Source organism: Pleurodeles waltl, chromosome 2_1 (assembly GCF_031143425.1).
Source record: "Pleurodeles waltl isolate 20211129_DDA chromosome 2_1, aPleWal1.hap1.20221129, whole genome shotgun sequence".
Taxonomy (NCBI): domain Eukaryota; kingdom Metazoa; phylum Chordata; class Amphibia; order Caudata; family Salamandridae; genus Pleurodeles; species Pleurodeles waltl.
In genome coordinates, this window is record NC_090438.1 from 66305854 (window position 1) to 66328471 (window position 22618).

The 22618-nt window shown below is 42.4% G+C and overlaps 1 protein-coding gene across 1 annotated transcript in view; it reads right to left on the bottom strand.

The window, feature by feature from the left end:
• YIPF6 (Yip1 domain family member 6) overlaps positions 1 to 22618 on the bottom strand; it is a 52240-nt gene that overhangs the window by 4392 nt on the left and 25230 nt on the right. Inside the window, exons 3-6 of the mRNA XM_069210153.1 lie at positions 20255 to 20333; positions 19595 to 19637; positions 10339 to 10464; positions 3007 to 3164 (exon numbers count right to left, since the gene is read on the bottom strand). Of these exons, the coding sequence (XP_069066254.1) occupies positions 3007 to 3164; positions 10339 to 10464; positions 19595 to 19637; positions 20255 to 20333 (406 nt within the window). The remainder of the gene's footprint in view (positions 1 to 3006; positions 3165 to 10338; positions 10465 to 19594; positions 19638 to 20254; positions 20334 to 22618) is intronic.

Below are 22618 nucleotides of genomic sequence, written 5' to 3' on the forward strand. Positions count from 1 at the left end.
TCCCCCAAAACAAAACCCCAAAGTGTGATTGTTTTTAAAAATTTAAGACAAAAAATTTCCCTCGCCATGGGAGGCATTTCCCATGGCAAGGGGGGGCATATTTAGGTTTTTACTGCTCTTTACTGCCAGGATTTGTCTGGTGGTAATGGGCAGTAAAAAACGACTTTGTGAACGTCCATCTAATTTGGGTGCACAGACATATTTCTCTGATGGCCCTTACTCCGTCAGAGTAGTTTGGCCACGGCGGAGATGGTGTAGTCTCCACTACTGTCAAACTATGATTCACCCACTTTTCAATTTTGAATTTTGGCCATTAAGACGGAGCGCCCTTGCCACCAACATATAGATTAAATGTTTTGTGTGCTACTCTATTGCCTTTTTGAGAGACTGCTGACCTATTGCTGCAGACACAGCTCTTCTTTGTTTTATGCCTAGCCTCACAATCTGATTGTTGGAGGCCTGTTTAGCACTTCTATGCAGTAGCCATGTTGAACTAAGTTTAATATCCATTTGTCGGAGGTCATTTTCTTCCACTTCTGGATGAACTTCCAGATTATGCCTCCTCCAGGTGTTTTGTACAGGAGGGTCTCCCTTGTAAAGTCACTAGCTGGAAAGTCCAACCGTATCAGAGTAGTTCTTATTCGTTTGGCCCTCCCTCAAAACGTGTATCACGATGGTGGCCCACACTGCCACTACAATCGTGAACTTGGTGGCCCATTTTGTGGCATTGAGGTGCTGTGTTATATTGTAGAATGCAAACCTCCCCTTGACAGTGTTCTCTTCACTGGGTCAATCGCGTCAGAAATAGCATGTTGTATTGCAGAGCCCTCATTACATTGGCCATCTTGTTGCCTTGCTCACATGTTGCAACACGTTGTCAACAGTGCTACAATGAGACCTCATTGTAGGCAGGTTTTGGCAGTATTCTTGCCTTCTTAAATTACTATTTTTGCCCTCTTCTTACACTTCTCTAGCAGATGATGCATAAGGTCCTCAATTTCGTTCCATTGCTGGTGGGCATGCTGGTTGGCAGTGCACTGGAGTTTGCAGTATGCCAATGTGCTGCTGACCTCTCCATCTTTCGGTCAACTATATCCACTTGTTTGCTCTCTTAGCCAGCAGAGACGCCAGTGGGGGTCAGTGCATTTTCCCTCTTTCAAGCCATTGTGATGACCAAGGGGTCTGCAACAACTTTCCCCTTTGATGTAAGGTGGGTCTCGGGTAGAATGCCTGTATTTCTTTTCTACCCTTGCTTTAACTGCCTTTGCAGCAGCTCGTTCCCTGAAAGCCTCCTGACCCTTGCCTGGGAACAACCAGCGTAAGTCAGAATTGATTTCTCTTTTGGGCTGATAACACCGTTTCAGAGGGAAACATGACTCAGGTTGCTCCTCCTCCAGCTGTATGCCTATAAATGACTGCTGCCTTCTTTGTGAGATTGTTGCAGACTAATATCGTCAGGGGGTAGTGGACTGGATTGGTAGAGGTCAAACTCCTCCTTGGGCGAGTTGATATAGTGCTTCTGCCCGTGCTCTGTAGCTTCTCCTCCCTGGGAGGATTCCTGATCAACTAGAAACATCTCCCTCTCTTCTTCGTACTTTAAGAATCTATTCTCAACTTTTCCTGCAGTTCTGATGTTGCAGAAACCTGCCTAACCTCTTCTGAGGAATTCAGAAGGATTTCACGGGAATCGTTAAACTCCCTGTTCCTGTTAATCAGTGTCTCAATTTAGGCCTCAAAGTGTCACTTCTTTCTTTCAAAGTAGAGGGCCTTTTGTCAAAGTTGACCATCTCTAGCTTTCTTTTCAGTGTTTAAACCTCCCTTTTGTGAGACTCATACTGTTTTTCCTTCCAGCGTGCTCCATCACCTCTCGATGTTGAGACCAGTACCAAAGGCCGGCCTTCTACAGTGTCTTTATCCCTCAGCCACTGGGGCTCTTTCGGTTTTCGGTGCGGAAGCCGATTTAGCGTGCTTTGAGTTGGGAGATTTTGGCTATGTTGTGGTGCACCCTTGGTGTACTACCTCGTGTTTTTTAAGTCATCCTCAGAAGTCTTTCCATCCCCGACTCTACTATTTCCTCAGCGTCAGAAACTTCCCCGAGCCTCACTTCGGTGTTTTTGTGGGTTTTGTCATCACTTGACAAATCCTGATCCTTGAGTGACTCTGTTCTGGGGCCGTGCCAGAGCGTCCCACTTCTTCTCTATGGCTTTAAGGGTCTTAGTTTGGAACTCAGCGCACACTGGCACATCCCTCGGACTTGTGAACCATTCAGGAGAAAAGGTTGCACATGCTCTCACTGTCCTGTACTGATCCTGGGGTGGCAGTTAGGGTGTGCTCCATCCCCTGATCATTCTCTTATCAACATGGCTGAAGCCTCTGTTCTCGAAAAACTGTCATTCAGTTTTTCTTGGTGCTTTCTTGCCTTTCCATTGGCATGCGTTGGTAAAAGTGGTTGAATTCCCTCTGACCTTCTGTGTTTTCTTGGATCTTTCAACAAACTCCAGCAACAGAGCCTTCAGCTATGCTTCCAGACCCAATGGCAGAAAAAACAATCTGAAAATGGTGACCATGTCGAAGGCTGTCCGTTTCATACATTTGACGTCATTCAAGGAAGGATATGGCACCAAATGGTTGAATATGCCCACAAAAAAAACATTGATTAGGTCAGACTACATAAAGAAGATTTCATAACAAAATCCTTTTAAGCCTCAAAGGCCACTGATTAACACAGCTAGAGTGGTGGGTAGTATTTTTCAAAGGTAAAAACTTTAGCCACAAGAATACTTCAGTGAGTTAAACATTCGTGACTCATACATACTATGATCTCTCCATGGCCAACTCAGACATTCATAGTTTCTAAGTCAGTGAAGTGAATAACCGTAACACTTGTTACATGCATTGCTTAAAAACTACTGGAGTGCTTTTATTTAAAAAAAAAAAGTTATTATTACATAATGATTCTGCTCTATAGTGACAGAAATGGTGCTCAGCGATATTGGTTATGCTTACCCACTGTCGACCAAGCAAACATAGAGATGACAACCACAAGTCGCACGATGAAAGTAACCACGGTCGTGCCTCCCAGAAGCACTAGCCTGCAGACCAGCATGGCCACCGTCAGAGGCAGGATGCAGTACCCCAAGACGCACAGGCTCTGGAAAAAAGAGCTGGAGGGGGAAAGAATTCACTCAAACCAAAATTCAATCAAGAATTCACTGTATTTCAATGAAGGGTCTATCATTGCTCACACTTCTAAGTGAACATTATCTACACAGCTTTCAGTTACTAACATGCTACCTGCATGTATTACCATATTGCATCTAATACATAAATAATTTAGCCCCACCTCCGATATCTGTGGGAGGCTGTTCAAAACCAGATAGGGGGTAACGAGTCTTAATGCCATTTTACTCTTGCAGATTTATGCTACACCGCCTGCACTGCACCACGGGTAAACATGTTGGGGGAGGTCCATGCAAAAAATAACTAAATAAACAAATAAGAGAGGGCGGGGCAACCCCAGTCCCCGGTATATAACAAAAGAAAGGTGTGGTTACTGTAGGGTGCCCCCCGCACACTGAGTTTATTAAAAATAAAAATACACACACACATCGCAGGCAGAGGTGGGCAGCAGAATCTGGTTTTACATATGGGTCCTGGTCCACTCCTCCTCGATGAGCCTTCATGTCGCTCTTCAAACTTGCCAAATAAAACAGGGAAACCAACAACGAGGTGGAAGGGCAGCAAAAGCAAGCAAATGGGGAACTGGGAAAGAGTTCACGCTTAGTTGAGATTTCGCCACTGAGAAGCCACTGGCGCAGAATATGACAGCGAATGTCCTGCGGAACATTGTCCTAGAACCCCATGGAAATAAGGACCACATACAGTAAGGAATGCTGGCCTGGGAGTACACTTTAAAGGACTGAACATCACTCAGGATTGGTGACAGAGAGTACAGCTTGCAGTGGGAAGTTGTACTGTTACACTTTGAACGTAAAGGGCATTGTAATCCCCATGTGAATTTCATGACTGGCCATGGAAGGGCAGCGTAGCTCTTAACATGCTCTGTGACTGACAAGCACAAATGCATTACATTTGCACTGATGTATAATTCAGTGGACTACTTGATAGAGATCACAGACTTCTAAGTTAGCAGCTTCTCCATACTACACAACAAATGCAAGGTTTCTGTCTAGAATTCCCTCAAGCTACATATTTTGATAGGATGGTCAGAAGTCTGGAAGAGGGAGCATGAGTGTTGCTTTCAGGAAGGTATAGATGCTTCAGTCTCTACCAATGACAATGTTTGATATAATTACTTTACTGAAACAAGTCATTCATTAGAGTCATATGCTTTTCATTTTAGAATATCTTTTTTGGATTATGCTGGATTTAAGTCAGTCAGGCTCGGAGACTCCTATAAATTATCATAATTATAAAAATAAATGCACCAAGTTTCTGTTGTTGGAGAAAGCCATGAAGATACAATCACTCTTACTGTGGAGATACCAATGCAAAGGCTTAAGTGATTACATAAAATAAGAAAGCTGGAGCAATATTCTTACATATAAGTAACTCTGTCCCCCTTCCACATAGATTTGCGTTTACAGGCACAAGGTTTTAAAATGAGAGAACCAAACAGAGAACTGCTCTGACAGCAACAGTGCAGAGATCTAAGCACTTATACTAAGTGTTAGGTCCACATGGACATCTTCCCATGCGTTAAAATTGAAATAGTTGTGCGAAACTAAGTGTTTGGTAAATGTCGTCAGTGACAGCAATGACGACAAAGCAGCAAGTCACCACAACAGTTTAAAATGTGAAGCATAAGCGCATCAACCATTCATAAATATTGAAAGTAGATATAGGTCAACAGCTTGCTCTGCACCTGCCCACAACTCAGTCTCTAGCTCTGTCTTAGCTCACACACCATCATTACTCCAGTGACTGCCCTTGGACTTTAATAACCAAGCTACTGGTCTCCAGGCGACAGTAGGCATTTGCACTATTTTTACATAGAACGCGGTCTTTAAAATCCTAATTCTATGTCTACAACTCACTTCTTATCAGCCCATTTTAAAAGGAGATCTCCAAGGTAGCTACATAAAACTCAGAAGCAAAGACACATGTATGCTTGCTGCCCCACACAAAAAAGAACCTGTGAAAAAATCTTGGAGAGGTCACATTCCGAGGACTTGGAACACCATCCCCACCGAAATCATAAATGCCCCCAGGTTTTCTATGTTCAAGGCATCCCTAAAAGACCTGCTCACTGACAAATCGATTGAATACTTTAATTTTACAGTTTTATATAGCACACCCACACTTCAGAGACCTTGATAACATGCAGACATGGGAAACCAAGAAAAACTCCCACGAGAAAGACCGGAACAAAACGTACAGCTCGATAAAGATACAGAAATGGGTATCCGCTTGGATACCTCTAATAAAATGGTAAATCAAGGACAATGGTATTAGTTCAAGTAAAGGTGGAATAGGTAAGATTTTAGATGCTTTCTGAACTTAAGCATCAATTATAAAGTTTTTATACCCCATGTAGAGACTGGTGTCAGTATCTAAGTAAGCACTGGTAAAGCTAATAGGTCTCGCCTATCCCAATGTTTTTAGCAGTGTTATACAGCAGCAAGGTTGAAAGGAAGAAGAAAAAGAAAAAAAAGCTATAACGTGGCCAGCATCAACAGTGTCATAGGATTTGTTTTTCTTTTAATTTACTTTCACCCATGCTGGTGTACAACACAGCTAAAAACACTGAAAAATTCAAAAAGCTCTATTATTTAGCTCTGTCAATAATTTTAAGCCATGCTGAACAGCAGCATGTTTGAAAGGAAAAGAAAGTGGGCAGTACTGATTCGATGTGATAAAGTCTCCTCAAAATTCAAAACGTGTATTTCACCAACATGCAGAACTGTTTCACCTTAGTACATCAGACAATATCAGTGCACTAAGAAGTATGTTTTTTAAGAGATAGTTTTCAAAATTAATTTAGAAACAAATTCTTCCTCCATCCTGGCAACAATGCCAATAGTGAATAAGAAGCAAGTCAGTTGTTATGTGCAATATTTGCAATATTTACACCTAAACAACATAATAGTTTATTAAATCAAATCCAAGAGAAGGTTTTCTACAGCGCACATCCTGAAGTCATGTATTTTGAGGTCCTCTTATCTGTGATAATGAAGGGAAAGTGAAATAGAGCACCTGACTAGGATCACACATTTTGATAAAGTGGGGAGCCTGGATTAATCCCAGGTTTTCTGGTTTCACATTGTGCAATTCTGTCACTATATGTTTACGTTACGCTTCCCCTACACCCACCATAGCGCCAACCCCTCATGCCCCCCATTCCATCACCCTCAAAACCCTCCTCTTCCAACAGCCGCCCTGCTGGCATCAAAGTGGCCCTCAGTCACATCACAGACCAAGCTTTTGGGTCCCAGAGAAAATGTTTGCAAGCACCCATGTTCTAGAAGAATGGATGAGGCCAAGCAGATGTAACACGTGCAGATCAAGGAGTTGTATCCGAGTCAGAAACCTCTGAATTATTTTCTAAATATCGGTGGTTCCCTAAGGAGAAAAATCCTTCATGCGGGTCATAACCAGAACCGCTCCTATAAGGGTCAACCTCTGCACTTGAATAAGGGAAGACACTTGGGCACCATTAGTAAAAACAAAATTAGGAGAGTCGTCATTCACTGAACGTGGTCCCTGGCGAGCACTGGGGACTCCAATTTTGCTAGCCAGTCGTCAAGGTATGGAAATACATAAACTCCTGAATGTCACAGATGTAGAAGATGTTTACCTCCCAAGAGATGCTTAATTTCTTAAGGTCACTAGCGATTGTTTGTTTGAAAACAGCCTTGTATTTGCTTCAAGCCAATGGTCTGGCTGAGCGTATGAATAGGAGGGTAACGTCTGTGTGCAGAGGGCTGTTGAAACCAGATTCCTGCTGGCTGAAATACTCAGAGAAATGTGATGGTTACACTGTAATACCTCAAATACTATCACCATAATATCTCCTTTCATGTGTTTACGAGGTAGGGTGAGTTGTACCAAAATGAACCCAGCATGGATGGAGGAAATACTGCAGTCAAGACAATGGGAAGACAGATTGAACAAGAGTACTGAGTTGAGAAAAGCGTATCAGGAGAAGTATAAGGCAAGGTATGATGTTAAGCATGGTGTTTCTGATGCTAAATGGGCGGTCTGTGATAAGGTATTGATAAAGAAACATGGATTTGGGGGAAAAGGGAAGATCTGCATTCATTGGTCCTTTCCAGATAAGGAAGGTATGTAATTTTAGAAAATTGTGAAGTATGGAGTATGTTCCACGTTGTGAAATGGTGGGGACCGCCTGTTAGTTATGAGAACGAAAATGTCAAGGCATCCCAGCTAAAAGGATCAAAGACTATGGTTCTTACTAAGGAAGGAAGGAAAGTTAGAATCCGTCACAAATCTGAGTGGATGAAAGATTATGTTCCTTGAATTTACTGTATTGAAGTTATGGCACTTTTGACTGTGCATCTTCTTTCCTCATGCTTTTATTGTTCCCTTGTCATTATTTTCTGGTTCCTCAGTTATAGACCAAATGATGTTGATATATTTTGTTATTATTGATAAGAGTGTGGGGAAGAGGATGTGTTATGGTTTACTTTTACTAAGTGTTATGGTAACAGAACCTGTGTGTACAATAGAGAACTCTGGGAGTCCAGGGTTCTGTATATGGTCAGTTGACTTATGTATTCATGGAGGCTGCCTGCTTCAGTTGGTGGTTCTGCAATAAACAACTTTTAAAATTGACTGTATGCGGAGTCTGCTTTCAACTGATATCTGTCAAAATGTTATGCTTTGTCTCTATTGAGGGAAGGGTCTGTTCCAAAGCTACTACTGCTTCTGCTTTATCGTACATCAGTAGTGAAGAGGTATACTCTGAGGAAGGGCTGTGAGTAAGAGATATCCCCTTCTGCTGAAACAGCCAGGATACTTACATTTTGTAAATCAAGAGATAAGACATCATCTGAATTATTGGAAGGGGAGGGAGGGGTTTGGGGAGGTTATAACCTTCATGGTCATTATCGTCCTTGTGGCTGTAATCCTCTTTAGGCACTGCAAGGGCAATGGACGTGGAGCCTAAACATTCTTCCGCCCTGGCGAATCTCTGAGCCACAGGAAGGTGTTCGATGACAGTTTGTCACCACTACATGCCTTCACTGTCCATTTCAGCCCTCAAATAATCTCAGCAGACTTTGAGGGAAGCACCAGAGTCTGCTCTGAGGTTGGTGCCTATATTGGTACCCAGGGAGGCACCAAAGGTGAGGGATACGAAGCCTTGTCAGAATTCAGTCTTGGGCTCCAGAGCCCATGCCTTTGGAGGCCCAGTCTCGGAAGTGGTCATGTCGGAGCCTCTTAAATCACCAAGTACTCAAGCTCACTCATTCAGGGTGGTCCAGAGTGTACAGGAGATGATCTGAACAAGGCCATCATCGCCCACCTAGATCAGTGGCAGGGTCAGACAATAAAACGGAGAACTTTGCTCTCATCTTTTACAGCATCAAGATTTTATCCGACAACAAGGAAAAATCTGGCATCAAGACTCCAATCAGTCTCAGAACCGGTTCCTTGAGAAATAAGTTGATTTTACTTTCCTAATTTTCTTTTTGTGTTTTTCGTTGTAAGATATTTTTGGAGATTGTTCCCTGTCAGGAGACTTACCTGAAGGCGAAGAGGGTAGCTGCAGTGCCATGTTTCAAGTCAAAATACCACATGCAGATGTCATGTGGATCCAACGAAGACATCAATGAAGCAACTAGAGAGCTCTTGACCTAAGTCAACAATCGATACTTAGATGGGTGTCTAGGTTTTAAAAATAATTGTGTGGCCATGATGTTTATATTTTATGTCACAAATGTTTGTGATTTCTGTAGTAATTGACTTAGACTGCACTGTTTCGTTTGTGAGTGACTTGAAGGTCATTTGTTTCAGACACTTTGTGCACTGTAAATGAAAGATACAAAATAAATAAATACAAATGGTGCCTCACAAGAGACTTCTAGTGTGGCAGAATGCAATCGTTTTGCATTATCTACCGAGATGGCTAAATCTGTGTTGACATCTTACTGAATTTCTCAAGTGGGAATGCAGAAGACAAACAGTCCAAGTAGATTGCTGTGCTGACCCTCTTTCCCAATAACCAGCAATCAGAAATTACTTGATTTATGATAAACTTCGTCAAATCCAGAGGTCATGATGCTGTTCTTGGGGATAGATGAAGATGAGAGTCTCAGCAAAGCCTGTTCCCATATTAATTTCCAACCCAGCATGAATTACCAGGTTCTGTTGGATCTTCTAGTGTACAGTCTCACTAGCTGCAAGCTGCTTTGGAAAGGACAGTGTCAGTGGGTAGACTGTCACCATAGCATTCTAGTTCCATAACACTCGAGTTCTTGTAGAACTAGGGCATGTGTAATGTTAACTAACCGGATATCTGACTAAGGAATTCCTAGGAGAACCAATGGCCTCTTTTGGAAACGGTTCTCTAGGACTGGAATGTGGTGCAATGTGGCGAGCAACACATGGTGAAATGAGAGAAAGCCTGGCAAGCTCCTAGCATTATCACCAGTCTTCTTACCTGAAAAATGAGTAAGGTCTGAACATATTGTGGTTCATCAGCAACACTGATCAGCGATTGTGGTTCATCAGTTAAGGCATGCTGATGGAGACAGATTTACTGGAAGTCGTCAAATTGTCTAACTCCATTCTTTACGAAACACTCATTAGGATAATACTCTGTAAATTCTCCTTGGTAATCAAAATGGTGTAAAGTTGCACTCTTTAGTCCAGGCCCTGACAAAGCATTTCCCTAATCACAAAACATATGACTTAACCTAGGATATGTAAAGGGACTGGGAAAAGAACAGGCCCCTTTGCAGGTGATTTCAGCACACACAGGTCAATTCTGCCTTCATTACTCCCCGACTGTGGCACGCCTCCTGAATCTGTAGATGTATATCTGCTAAACCGTGGTTGCCTGGTGCCCACGTCTCAGACTCAGTGCGATTATGAAGTTCGCTGCCCAAGCGACAGCCAGTACATCGGCTCACGATTCCATCTGTGGCTGCCAAACATCCATGACTCAAGCAGAATAAGAACTCCATACTCTTTTACAGAAGGGGTACCAATTACTTCAGAAAATAGCCTGCTTTAACAAAATGGCCAATTTAAAACACGGTGCTGAATTTCATGCACAGCTAAATTAATGTTAAAATTACAGAGACTAGTAGACCAGTGCATCCCCCCTTCAGAACAAATGCCCCTCATACTTACATGGTGCCTCCGAGTAGCTTTGAGTTTAACGTTATGACAATGGCTCCAAACCAGATGATAACAAAGACTTCTGCAAACTGGGGACCACCTTCTTCCTTGCTGTTTGCTGAACCACCCTGCAGCATTCTTAGAGGAAGAGAAAAGAGAACGCTTATGACTACAGGACTTCAGATACACAGTAGTCACAAAGGTGAAAGACACCTACAGTTGGCAATCAGGCGATAGTACACGTTCAACAAGGGGTGCTTTCCAGATTGACAATGAACAGTGATGGATTTATTATTTGGACATCTGCATACACGTGGCACTGGTGGCATGTGTATATGCATTAATTTAATGATGGCTAAAGAACCTTTCACTACTGAACTACTGAGGGTGTATGGTTCTTATGAAGTTTGACACAGAATCTTGCTCCAATGATTTGGGGCAACATATCCTTGAGGGGTAAAGGCTCTTGGATGGAGAGCGAGAGCTGAATTATGACAACTAGGGTGCACATACCTGGGTCACGTGTATGCATGTAACAAGTGGCAACGTGTAGAGGCAAAACTGCAGCAGACAGTATAGGTAACATGCAAGAACAAAATCACAGTAGAGCAATTTCAGGTTGGTTTACTTAATCCTTTTTTGGTTTCTTACATCGACCGTCTATATTTTTGCTCTTAATATCCCTTCCCCTGCTATTTAGGCGAGGTGTATATTGGAGCCCCAACAAGCTGTCTGATCCTTTCTTATGTCATCAGACTGTCGGTTCTGATTCTGATTCATTTTACAAAGGGGGAAAGCTGTGTTCATTGTTTTCCATCATGGCAATTTGTTGTGTAGTGTGGACTAGAAATTTCTCTACTGTAATTTGTTCCCAAATATAAACATTTTTTCTTGGCCAGAGAGAGTGCAAAGTTTCCCCTTGTAAGTAGAACTTATTTTAATGCACTTTGGTGTGTGCACTTGGAGTTGGACGTTTTGACCATAAAGTGGGAGCACTTTATCCTTTTGTAATTACATTGTTCCTGTTTTAATTAATTCTTCAAATTTTTAAGGATTGTGTTCTTTTCTAAGCATCCCTTTAACACTTTTTGTCTTGATGAGACCCCACATAGACTAGAGGGTCAAAACGTCACCGACTAGGCCTTAATGAGCTCAATGAAATTGCCATGATGGATTATGGCACATGAATGGACATGACTTAACTTAAGTCGCATACCTGTTTTAATACATACATTATATGTATTCTACTATATTTTGCAGGTCCTATTTGTCTGGGACATTATATAACTTTTCATAGGCACCTCACATGAGTAGATGTGTTTCTGGGACGTTGTATAACTTTGTATATGTACTTTACACAAATAGATGTGTCCAAAATGTTACCAGTGTGTAATTATTCTTTTTATACGGGTGTGAGAGTTACCTTTCTGGCTGTCAGTTCTGTTGCCGAGATAATGTATGCCATTGTGCTGGTTTGGATCAAGAATTTAAGTGTATTTATAAATAAGAACCGCTGATTTTTTAAATACAGTAATAAAGCCCAGGTTCTTACGCGGCAGGGCTGCTTTTGTTTACGTGTCTACGTGATCTGGTAAGGGACATCTGGTACCAGTCTCTACTGGGCAATCCCTCATTACAGACATGGAGTTGTGGCCCCCATAATGCCAATGGTCTCTCTCGCCGTTCCTGTTTGTTTATGCATCTGGCTGTGTCCTGTTCGTTTATGCTTCTGGCTGAGTAAAATCTGGAATCCTTAAGTGCTGCTTGTTTGAGTGACTTACAAAAATAACTCAGAAGTACAATGCACTTGACGTGAGCCAATGTCTCTACAAATATTTCAATAAAGATGAACGAATAACCCAGAGCAGGTGACCACCTGTTTTACTAAATACGTCTTACAAAGCTGGGTTTCTTTAGCTCTTCGAGTATTAATCACGCAGTGTTTCATGTATAAATAACAATTTTGTTGCACATTCAATTTTACATTTCGATTTCTATGGTCCTTTGTCGATTAATGAAAGTGTTCTCAAAATTCACAAAACTTTAATAAATATTGCCATTTAAAGTTGGTCTCTGCCATTTCATAATTCTTACTGCAGCATTATGTTTCTTCCAGTGTATCAGTCCTCTGTTTCAGCAAACAATCAGTTTTCTAACAGCCATAAGACATGAGCTAGGAATGCACGCATACAACACAGCTCCACCCCCCCAGTGTAACATGCCTGCTACACAGCACGCTTCCCTCCTTCATACCCTTCATGACCCAAGTGTAGGTCGCTCCCCCTGCCGCTGCAGCTCCTCCAGGTTCCTGAGTTCCTGAGACCCACCCCACAGTAAGTACCCCCCACCTCTCAGCCCCTCGCTCTGCCCCGCGCTACTCACCCTCTCTCCTGCTCCTGCTTCTTTTCCTCTTTTCTTCTTCTCTGTTCTTCCTCCTCGCTCCTCGTCTGTATTCTTCTTCTGTACTCCTCTTCTCCCCGTCTTCTCTCCTCTTCTCTTCTTCCTCATCTTCTGCTGTGGTCTTCTGCCCTCTGTTTCTTCGTTTTTTGTATCTTCCTCCGTGTTCTTCTGTGTTCCTCTGTCTTCCTCTCTGCTCTTCTGTCTTCCTCTCTGCTCTTCTGTCTTCCTCTCTGCTCTTCTGTCTTCCTCTCTGCTCTTCTGTCTTCCTCTCTGCTCTTCTGTATTCTTCTCTGTTCTTCTGTCTTCCTCTGTGTTCTTCTGTATTCTTCTCTGTTCTTCTGTGTTCTTCTGTGTTTCTTCTGTTCTTCCGGTCTTCTGCTCTTCCGGTCTTCAGTCCTTCTGTTCTTCTGTTCTTCTGTTCTTCTTGTCTTCTTGTCTTCTTGTCTTCTGCCTTCGGCCTTCGGCTCTTCTGCCTCCTCCGTCCTCTTCTCCCCGCGCCTGCCCTCCTGCTCCTGCCTCATCCCCCTCCCCCACTCGCATCCCCCCTCTATCTCCCCTATCTAACCCGTTCACTTTCTACCTCCCTCACTCCTCCTATCTACCTATCTCTCCATCTCTCTATCCCACTATCCAACTCCCTCACTCTCCACCTCCTCCTATCTTCCTATCTCTCTATCTATTTCCCTATCTACCTTTTCTCTCTACCTATTTCTCTATCTCTCCCCCCTCCCGCCACCCCCTCTATTACCTATCTTCCTATCCTCTCACCCTCACCCACCTCTACAACCCCCCCCTCCCCTATCTTCGCAACCCTACACCTATCTTTCTCCCTAATCTCCTAAACCTCCTAACACTCTCCCCCCTCCACCCTTAAACCCCCCCTCCCCCAGCTCTTCTCACTCTACCTGTCCCCCCCCCTCCCTCGCACTTTCCCGCCGCGACCTCCTGCACGCCCCCAGCTCCCATTCGCCCCCAGCTGACCCCTCCCCCCCTCCTACCTCATATGGCGGCCGCTGCGCGACTGCGCAGTGGGTGCGCGCAGCGGGTGCGCCGCTGGGGCGCCGGAGGCGCGCCAGAGGCAAGCCCGTCTGCGCCCCTCCGCGCCTGGCCCGCGCCCAGCGCCACGACCCCTGGTACCCAGCTCTCCCAAGCCCCGCTGATCCGCTACGACCCCACCACCCTCCATGCCCTCAACCCAGGACGCTCCAACACCTGCTTCCAAGCTCACCCCAAACGCATCTCACTGTTGATGTCTGTATATTGGCTCGCACAATGAAATTAAACATGATCAAATGGAAGTTTTGTCATCCGATATTCAGTAGATTAGAGTTCGACACTCCAGCACCTTCTGAAATACATGTCACAAGCCCCCAATTTAATAGGATTTCTTCTTTTGTTCTGGAAGCTGCTCATAACTCTGAAGAAAATGATTCCACTTCTCCCTATTTTTCCAATAAGTTGTGTTTGAGGAAGTTAACTACTCCTTATTTGACTTCAGTAGGCCCACATTTCTAATCTGCAGACTGCAAATGATTCAACTACATATCCCTTTAAAATTCAGACTTGTGGCTTACAATGAAACAGCATACATGGTGATTAAATGTTTGATATAAAACAATGTATTTTGAACTTAGTGAATTATTAGCTTACGTCTGATTTTCATAGCAAAATATAAATAAATGCATGCTAAAAAAGGAAATGTATGCAGAGCAGTACGTCCCTAGAAAAAGCATTAATTTCATAGTATCAGCCATTACAATGCCTTCTCATACTCGGACATCTTTTTCTATGTTGAAAAAGGAGCTCCAGACACTTATTTCAAAGGCCACTGATCAGAGGTACCTGCGGATACTGAAGGTACAGAATAGAAAAACAGCAGATGCACGTAGGCGCCTATGCTGCAATTGTAGATTTTGGAGTGATTAGAAAACATCAGTCTAGTACCTCAACTAAATAGGCTCAGTTTATTTATATGGATGTGTGCAAAGCAGATATACTTTGATATACTTTTGTAAAATGTACATTTGTCACAGATGCGGAATAATTTACTAATATTTAGCAGCAGTAACATTTTCATCAAGAACATTTTACATAGCAACAATGGTGGCACAACGATCAATGAAGGTGGAGTGTTAAAAATTACGGAAACTATAATTGTGGCGTAGATTTAGCTGCACCAAGTTTATGGATATGATTAGCAATGGGAGCAAACATATCTAAGTTACATCAGTTTAACTGCAGAAAAACATGCAGCATAATATAAACAAAAATACAGGGAGTGCAGAATTATTAGGCAAGTTGTATTTTTGAGGATTAATTTTATTATTGAACAACAACCATGTTCTTAATGAACCCAAAAAACTCATAAATATCAAAGCTGAATATTTTTGGAAGAAGTTTTTAGTTTGTTTTTAGTTTTAGCTATGTTAGGGGGATATATGTGTGTGCAGGTGACTATTACTGTGCATAATTATTAGGCAAGTTAACAAAAAACAAATATATACCCATTTCAATTATTTATTATTACCAGTAAAACCAATATAACATCTCAACATTCACAAATATACATTTCTGACATTCAAAAACAAAACAAAAACAAATCAGTGACCAATATAGCCACCTTTCTTTGCAAGGACACTCAAAAGCCTGCCATCCATGGATTCTGTCAGTGTTTTGATCTGTTCACCATCAACATTGCGTGCAGCAGCAACCACAGCCTCCCAGACACTGTTCAGAGAGGTGTACTGTTTTCCCTCCTTGTAAATCTCACATTTGATGATGGACCACAGGTTCTCAATGGGGTTCAGATCAGGTGAACAAGGAGGCCATGTCATTAGATTTCCTTCTTTTACACCCTTTCTTGCCAGCCACGCTGTGGAGTACTTGGCGCGTGTGATGGAGCATTGTCCTGCATGAAAATCATGTTTTTCTTGAAGGATGCAGACTTCTTCCTGTACCACTGCTTGAAGAAGGTGTCTTCCAGGAACTGGCAGTAGGACTGGGAGTTGAGCTTGACTCCATCCTCAACCCGAAAAGGCCCCACAAGCTCATCTTTGATGATACCAGCCCAAACCAGTACTCCACCTCCACCTTGCTGGCGTCTGAGTCGAACTGGAGCTCTCTGCCCTTTACCAATCCAGCCACGGGCCCATCCATCTGGTCCATCAAGACTCACTCTCATTTCATCAGTCCATAAAACCTTAGAAAAAATCAGTCTTGAGATATTTCTTGGCCCAGTCTTGACGTTTCAGCTTGTGTGTCTTGTTCAGTGGTGGTCGTCTTTCAGCCTTTCTTACCTTGGCCATGTCTCTGAGTATTGCACACCTTGTGCTTTTGGGCACTCCAGTGATGTTGCAGCTCTGAAATATGGCCAAACTGGTGGCAAGTGGCATCGTGGCAGCTGCACGCTTGACTTTTCTCAGTTCATGGGCAGTTATTTTGCGCCTTGGTTTTTCCACACGCTTCTTGCGACCCTGTTGACTATTTTGAATGAAACGCTTGATTGTTCGATGATCACGCTTCAGAAGCTTTGCAATTTTAAGAGTGTTGCATCCCTCTGCAAGATATCTCTCTATTTTTGACTTTTCTGAGCCTGTCAAGTCCTTCTTTTGACCCATTTTGCCAAAGGAAAGGAAGTTGCCTAATAATTATGCACACCTGATATAGGGTGTTGATGTCATTAGACCACACCCCTTCTCATTACAGAGATGCACATCACCTAATATGCTTAATTGGTAGTAGGCTTTCAAGCCTATACAGCTTGGAGTAAGACAACATGCATGAAGAGGATGATGTGGTCAAAATACTAATTTGCCTAATAATTCTGCACTCCCTGTACAGAAGAATGTGGGATCAGTAATTCTGACCTTTTAAGCTGCAGATGTTTTTTTCTGTGCTAAAGGAGTTACAGTTGTCTGGTGGTGACTTTAAGGGGAAGGTGTGAATCTAGTACAAAAACTGGAACTTAGGAGGAGTCACTGGATGGTTTGGGTTTAACTAGGTTGTGTTTAACTGCTGTTAGGTTCTTGGTATGTATCAGGAGAGCATGCCCAAGACGTAATTGAGGAGCAAACCATTCAGCGCTTTGAATCAAAGGACCAGTATGTTGTACACTGTGCTATTCTTGGAGGTTCGTGAACTGGCTTCCTTGTTGTATGAACGAGAAATGAAGAAGTGAAGGCCACCTAATATGGCTATAACCCAATCGACTGAATATTACTGACGATGTGTGTTTTGGCTGAACTAAATGGTATATGGCTTGAATCCTACGTATGTTCATTAACTCCCAATATGCAGCAGCAGTTGTAATAATTATGAAAGGTTCCATTTTCGTGGATGGGCTGGTACGACATTTGAGCTTTCTCACTGATTGGGGCATCTGAGAAAGTCAGCGGGGAAGTGGATAGAGTCAGTAAGAGTCAGTAAGGGAGAGGAGTCCCAATGAGGGAAAAAGTACTGGACCACAGTTTCAGAAATGGTTACTGTAAGTAACCATGGTGTCATTCAATATCAGATGGCAGTAATGTACTTTAAGATGGAGGAGTGGACTGAAGGTAGGGGAAACGATTGGGTATCATCAGCAGAACTGATGTAAGAAACAAAAAGATGAAATGATATTGCCAAGGGAGCTGGCGTCAAGTGAGAAAATGGTGGAGCAAAGGACAGAGGATGGTGGGAAATAGGGTTGGTGTTGATATCCAAGCCCATGATAAATAGGAAGGAAGGTATGAGGAGAGCCAGTTGTGTTAGGCATGTGAAGCCTTCTGTCCGAGGAGGACAGTACAGTAAGGCAATCATCGGTGTTAAAAGGCACAGCTATGCCTAAAAATAGGAGAATGGAAGACAATTTGTTACAATGGGCAATGATCAAAAACTTTTAAATGTGTGTACATGTTCTTTCCATGGAGTGGAGTGCACAAAATCAAATTGAAGGTAGACAACTATGTTTGTTTGTAGAAAGAGCGTGAGGCGACTGATGACAGGCCGGTTGAGTATTGCAAAAAAAGAAAAAAAGGAAGTTGAGATAGTGTATGATGCGGGGGGTAGGTGTAAAGTCATCAGTAGCTTTTTTCCGTTTAGAAGAACAAGAACTGCTCCTGCTTTGAAGCATGTCCAGTATATGCCACAAGTGAGCGGGTTGTAAAGGGAGGTGAGAGAAAGAAGACGTCTGGACATCATGGTTGAATGTGTCCGATGGCATACATTTACACATTTAGAAAATAGTACTGTAGGAATCAGCAAGCCTAGTCATTGTCAATACACTGAACATTGCAAGATGAATGCCCTGCATAGAAGAACAGTGAGAAGGAGTTCCACCAATAAATCGCCTCAAATGCAGATCCTACATCATATGCACATTTTGCAGGGTGGGTGTCAGTACAGAGATGGAAGTGGCGACGAGTGAATGGCACATGTGGAGTAGGGACCTAAGGTAAGCCAGAGCACAATGTATGAAATTCCACAATTTAGGATGAATGAGCCATACATGAACCTACAGGCCATTAGGCATGTACAATAGCCACTTTCTTGCATAAAGTGAAGGGCTGAGATAAGGTGATATGCATTGTCACTTCCACACCTAAAATATGCACTCCTTTTAAAAAATGAAAGCCAACATTTTGCTACAGATGAAAACACAGTTACTGAAACAAAGTCAATTAATGGAAAGAAAGGTAAAATAAAATAAGGCAGCGGTTACATTATGTTTCAGGAAAGAAAAAAGGAAATTATATTTTTTTAATAGAAAGGCAAAGGCCCCTGGTCATCTATCAGAACTCCTGCCAAAATGACAGTGTGCCTTTATAAATCGGGGAGTTTGTATGTAAACACTAGGATTATGAAACCACGGAATACAGTAGAAACAGATCTGTGGAATCATTCATCTGTTTAGTATTATTTTCACAAGGTATGATAGGAACAGATATAACAGCAGTGTACCAACATAAGTACCAAAGACGCAAGAATGCTGACCTGTCTTACAATTCAGAAAACATTTACTTAGAAGATAAGAAACACATTCTACACGAGTCCCAGGCAGCATGTTGAAAGACTTAATCAGAAAAAAAAAACGACCAACTAACAGTATAAAACGTGCTGTGATTGTTAGAATGATAACTGCAGAAACTGTAGGGTGCATGGGGACTATATTTAAATGTTGTTGACCCACAGATTCCAGGGCATGCACTCCTCCCCCAGCATCCTCCACGTGTGATGATAAGTGTGACCTCGGTATCCCCCATGAAGCGCTCGCGGGAGATGGGTGACAACATTGGAGGTCCTAGGAATGACAAAGTGGGGCGATGAGGAATATAGGTGGAATGGACCGAGGCAGTCGATGTGGACTGCGGCGAGAGGACGCTGTGGAACTGTGAACAGAGGCGGACCATGGGGATGAACTAACCTAGAATGTGGAGTTAACTAAAGTGAACCTACTTCAGCAGCTGACGCTTTCAGCCCTGGACAGTCACTGAGACACGAGAGTAGGCAATCCCATCAGTACTGCCTCTTGCCTTTTTTTTTTTTCTACTTGATTCTTTTCTTTTGCAATTTTCACTTCCACCCCTTTTTCTCTAAATGTTGATGTGCACTGCACCGTTTCCCATGGCCGGGATGAGTGGTTATGGGGAGGGAATGGCATGAAAGGATACATCATGGGATCTCCATCAGTGGGAACGGTCGGTTGAAATGTTTTTAATACACTCTGGTTTGTTTGCTCCAATGTTGGACTGCATTGGAACTTTTGCTACTGACATGTACGGACGAACTGTGCTCACTGTGTCAAGTACGTGGTAGACTCAATGAAGACATGTTTTAAAAAATAAAATGATAAAAAAAATGCAAGATATAAAAGGAAAGGGGGTGTACTTACAGTGCTAGGGTCACACATAAGACCAGGGGTCCCCATAAATCCCCTGTGGAAGTAAAACAGCGCAAGTATTAAAGCACTAGCAAAGAAAATAGAAACACATTTCCAGGAAGAAAAAAAAACGTCAATGTTTTTTTTAATTCCAAATCTTAAGCAAAAACAATTCTTATTCAAGGTTTGATTTTGAATTCGCCTCTTAGGCAGATACTGATTACAAGAAAAGCCTTCAAGTTTGTGCGAGTGACCCATTTTGGCTGTGTGTCGCGTGGCAACTGATACTTCTGCTGCAGTGTCGACCTCAACCATCTGCTTGGATGAGGTATAAAAGCTACAGCACTAAATGAACAAACTGCCTCTCACAAGAGGAAGGAGCCCTCTCATTTTCAGAATGTTGACCCAATATATCCCAAATTTACGCCTACTAGAATTATAACAGGACGTCTGGCAATAACATTTATTTTCAAAACGTCCCTAGGCTCAATTCTACATGTACTTGACATCTACTCCATGCAAACCACCCTGAAAGCCCATCAGGTGACATGATGGCACACCACATTTGTGGTGCTACCCAAGGTGGTCATAATTCATCAATCTAGTAAGAGTGCAGTATGAAAACACATTAAGGAGCCAAAACGCCCCAGGGAGCACTGCACCCCTACTTACAGTCACGGAGCAAAGCTGTGCTCTTCTTGGGGTACATGACATGGACAAACTTCTTCCCAACGGCCTTCAGGTCACGCAGCTGAAACAGCAAAATAAAAGCCTTTTGCCTTACCAAATCAAACACAACTGCCTTGAAGTGCAGTGCAGAATACCAATGATTTGTAGTGAATCTAAATGTTGTTTTTATTTACGAGTCCATTATTTGCATATTTCTTGCAAGTTCTGGCTTCAATCTGCATTCTTGTCAAAATACATTTTTCTGCAACGTGACAAACGTAACAGTATTTACATTTTACGTTTCTGCAATACCCACGGTACTTGCGTATTGATTTATACAATCTCTAGGAGAGTAAATCCGTGTACAAACCTGTTACTAAGTAATGCAATGTGAATTGAGAAAATCAGTTTAGGACGTGACATTTTGAAATACATGACTAATGGCAATAAAAGCAACATGTTCGATACTAACTGCTTACCTCCTACCTATGCTACTCTGCGATCCCCCCATCCTCCAATGTCAGCACCGGTCCTTCACAAAGACACGTATCATTACAATCAAAATACATTGAGGCACTGACCACTGTTATGAAATATACATTGGGGAATGTTTGTTTCTGTGACATTTAGGAGTTAATGTGGCAGATGTCTAAACTGACTAATAATCTAGGAAATCATCTCTCCCTTAGTCACCAACCAATACTGGTGCCAACAACCCTTGCTTTCGATATGGAAACATTGTTTCCTGGAAACTTAACTGATGGAAGCCTCTTCATTCCATTTCTTGCCTAGTAAAAAGCTAATCATTTTGAATGACACCTCTAACTTGCAACAAATATCCAATCATTTGTTTCAGCAGAATATTTACTTCAAGAGACTGGTGATGTGTTACCTACCTTTGTGCACACAAGAAACTAAAATAAAGCAACATTAATTCACTTACCCTTCTATTGTACAAATCTGGAATACAATATGCATTAAAATGAGGCAACGGAAAAGCCACCATGTTATGAGAATCTCCTGCATGGTTATTTATTAACCAGTTAGCTTAGATGTCACCTGCGTCTTACTTCATTGGAGTACTCCCAAAAGTCTGGTAAAAGTAGATTAATCGAGAGAGTTCGATAAGGTGGCCCCTGCAGTTTCACTGTCCAGAATCTGCCCAGAGATGGAGTGTTGAGCCTGTGGTCCAGGATAAGTCGTGCATGCGTGTGAACAGATATGGCCTATGATTGCACTATTCAATAGCGCCAATAGATTCAGGGATAATAAAGTCACACCAAACTTCAGCTGCAATTGTGTTTTTCCACAGACCTGGAGTTGCTTTGCCTAACAGGAGCACGTAAGATTTTGGAATAACACTACAAATAAGGAGGATCCTTACATAACCGGCAAACATAAACAGGGAGCTAAACGACCCAAAGATACACTCAACACCTTACTCTATTTCAAACTCCTCTAAAAATCGACCTTTTAAGGCTAAGGATTTACCAGAACGAGCGATATGCTACAGATGCATGTATGTATGCAAGGCGATTTGAAGTTCTTTAGTGCTGAAACCCATGGACAAGTCAATCTGTCTCTACAGATCTTGGTTAAAAAGGTACATTTTAGGTTTAACTACCTACCCACTATAAACACTCTAAAAACAGTATCTGGGATCAGTATAGCTACACAAGCCTAATCACTGAGAAACAAAGTTCAGGAACTCTAGATGTAGTACAGGTGGCCTCACTTGCAAGCTCAGTAAGGTCTAAAAGCTAACAATGTACTGCATCTCATCAAAAAGAAAGAGGCTCAGATTCGTCCTTATACATAGATAATTCATTCATGTGTTTCCTAGAAAACTAAATGGTGAGCTCCACCAACTGGGCAGCCACACAGGAACCATGTCACAGAATGTGCAACACATCCATACCAAAACAATGGGCTTACATAGTATTTCACGGCAAGTGCAAGACCACAAATTAAAAGATACCTTACCTAGTGGCCACGCAATAACATGCATTTAATCATATGTAGAATGGGAATAATTAGAACTCACTCCACTGGAAGCAGAGGTGTGAGAGCACAACTGAGAGCATTCTGCTGCTCACACAGCAGCAAAAGAGCTTTCCAATAAGAGCTCTTGAAGATAAGAGCCTTGTGGCTTATTCGTTCAGTCTCCTGGACGGTGCCACACTGCTAGTGCAATTCTTTCGAATTCTTAAGAGTTGGAACCTGCCACCACGCTCTACACAAGGTCTGAAAAACTGATTCAGAAAAAATCCTCTTCTAAAATATGATCTACTTCCCTTCTAGAGTGAAAAGGTATCATTGACAAGTCTTTCCCATCACCAAACAGAAGATTTTAATGGGGGTCTCTTT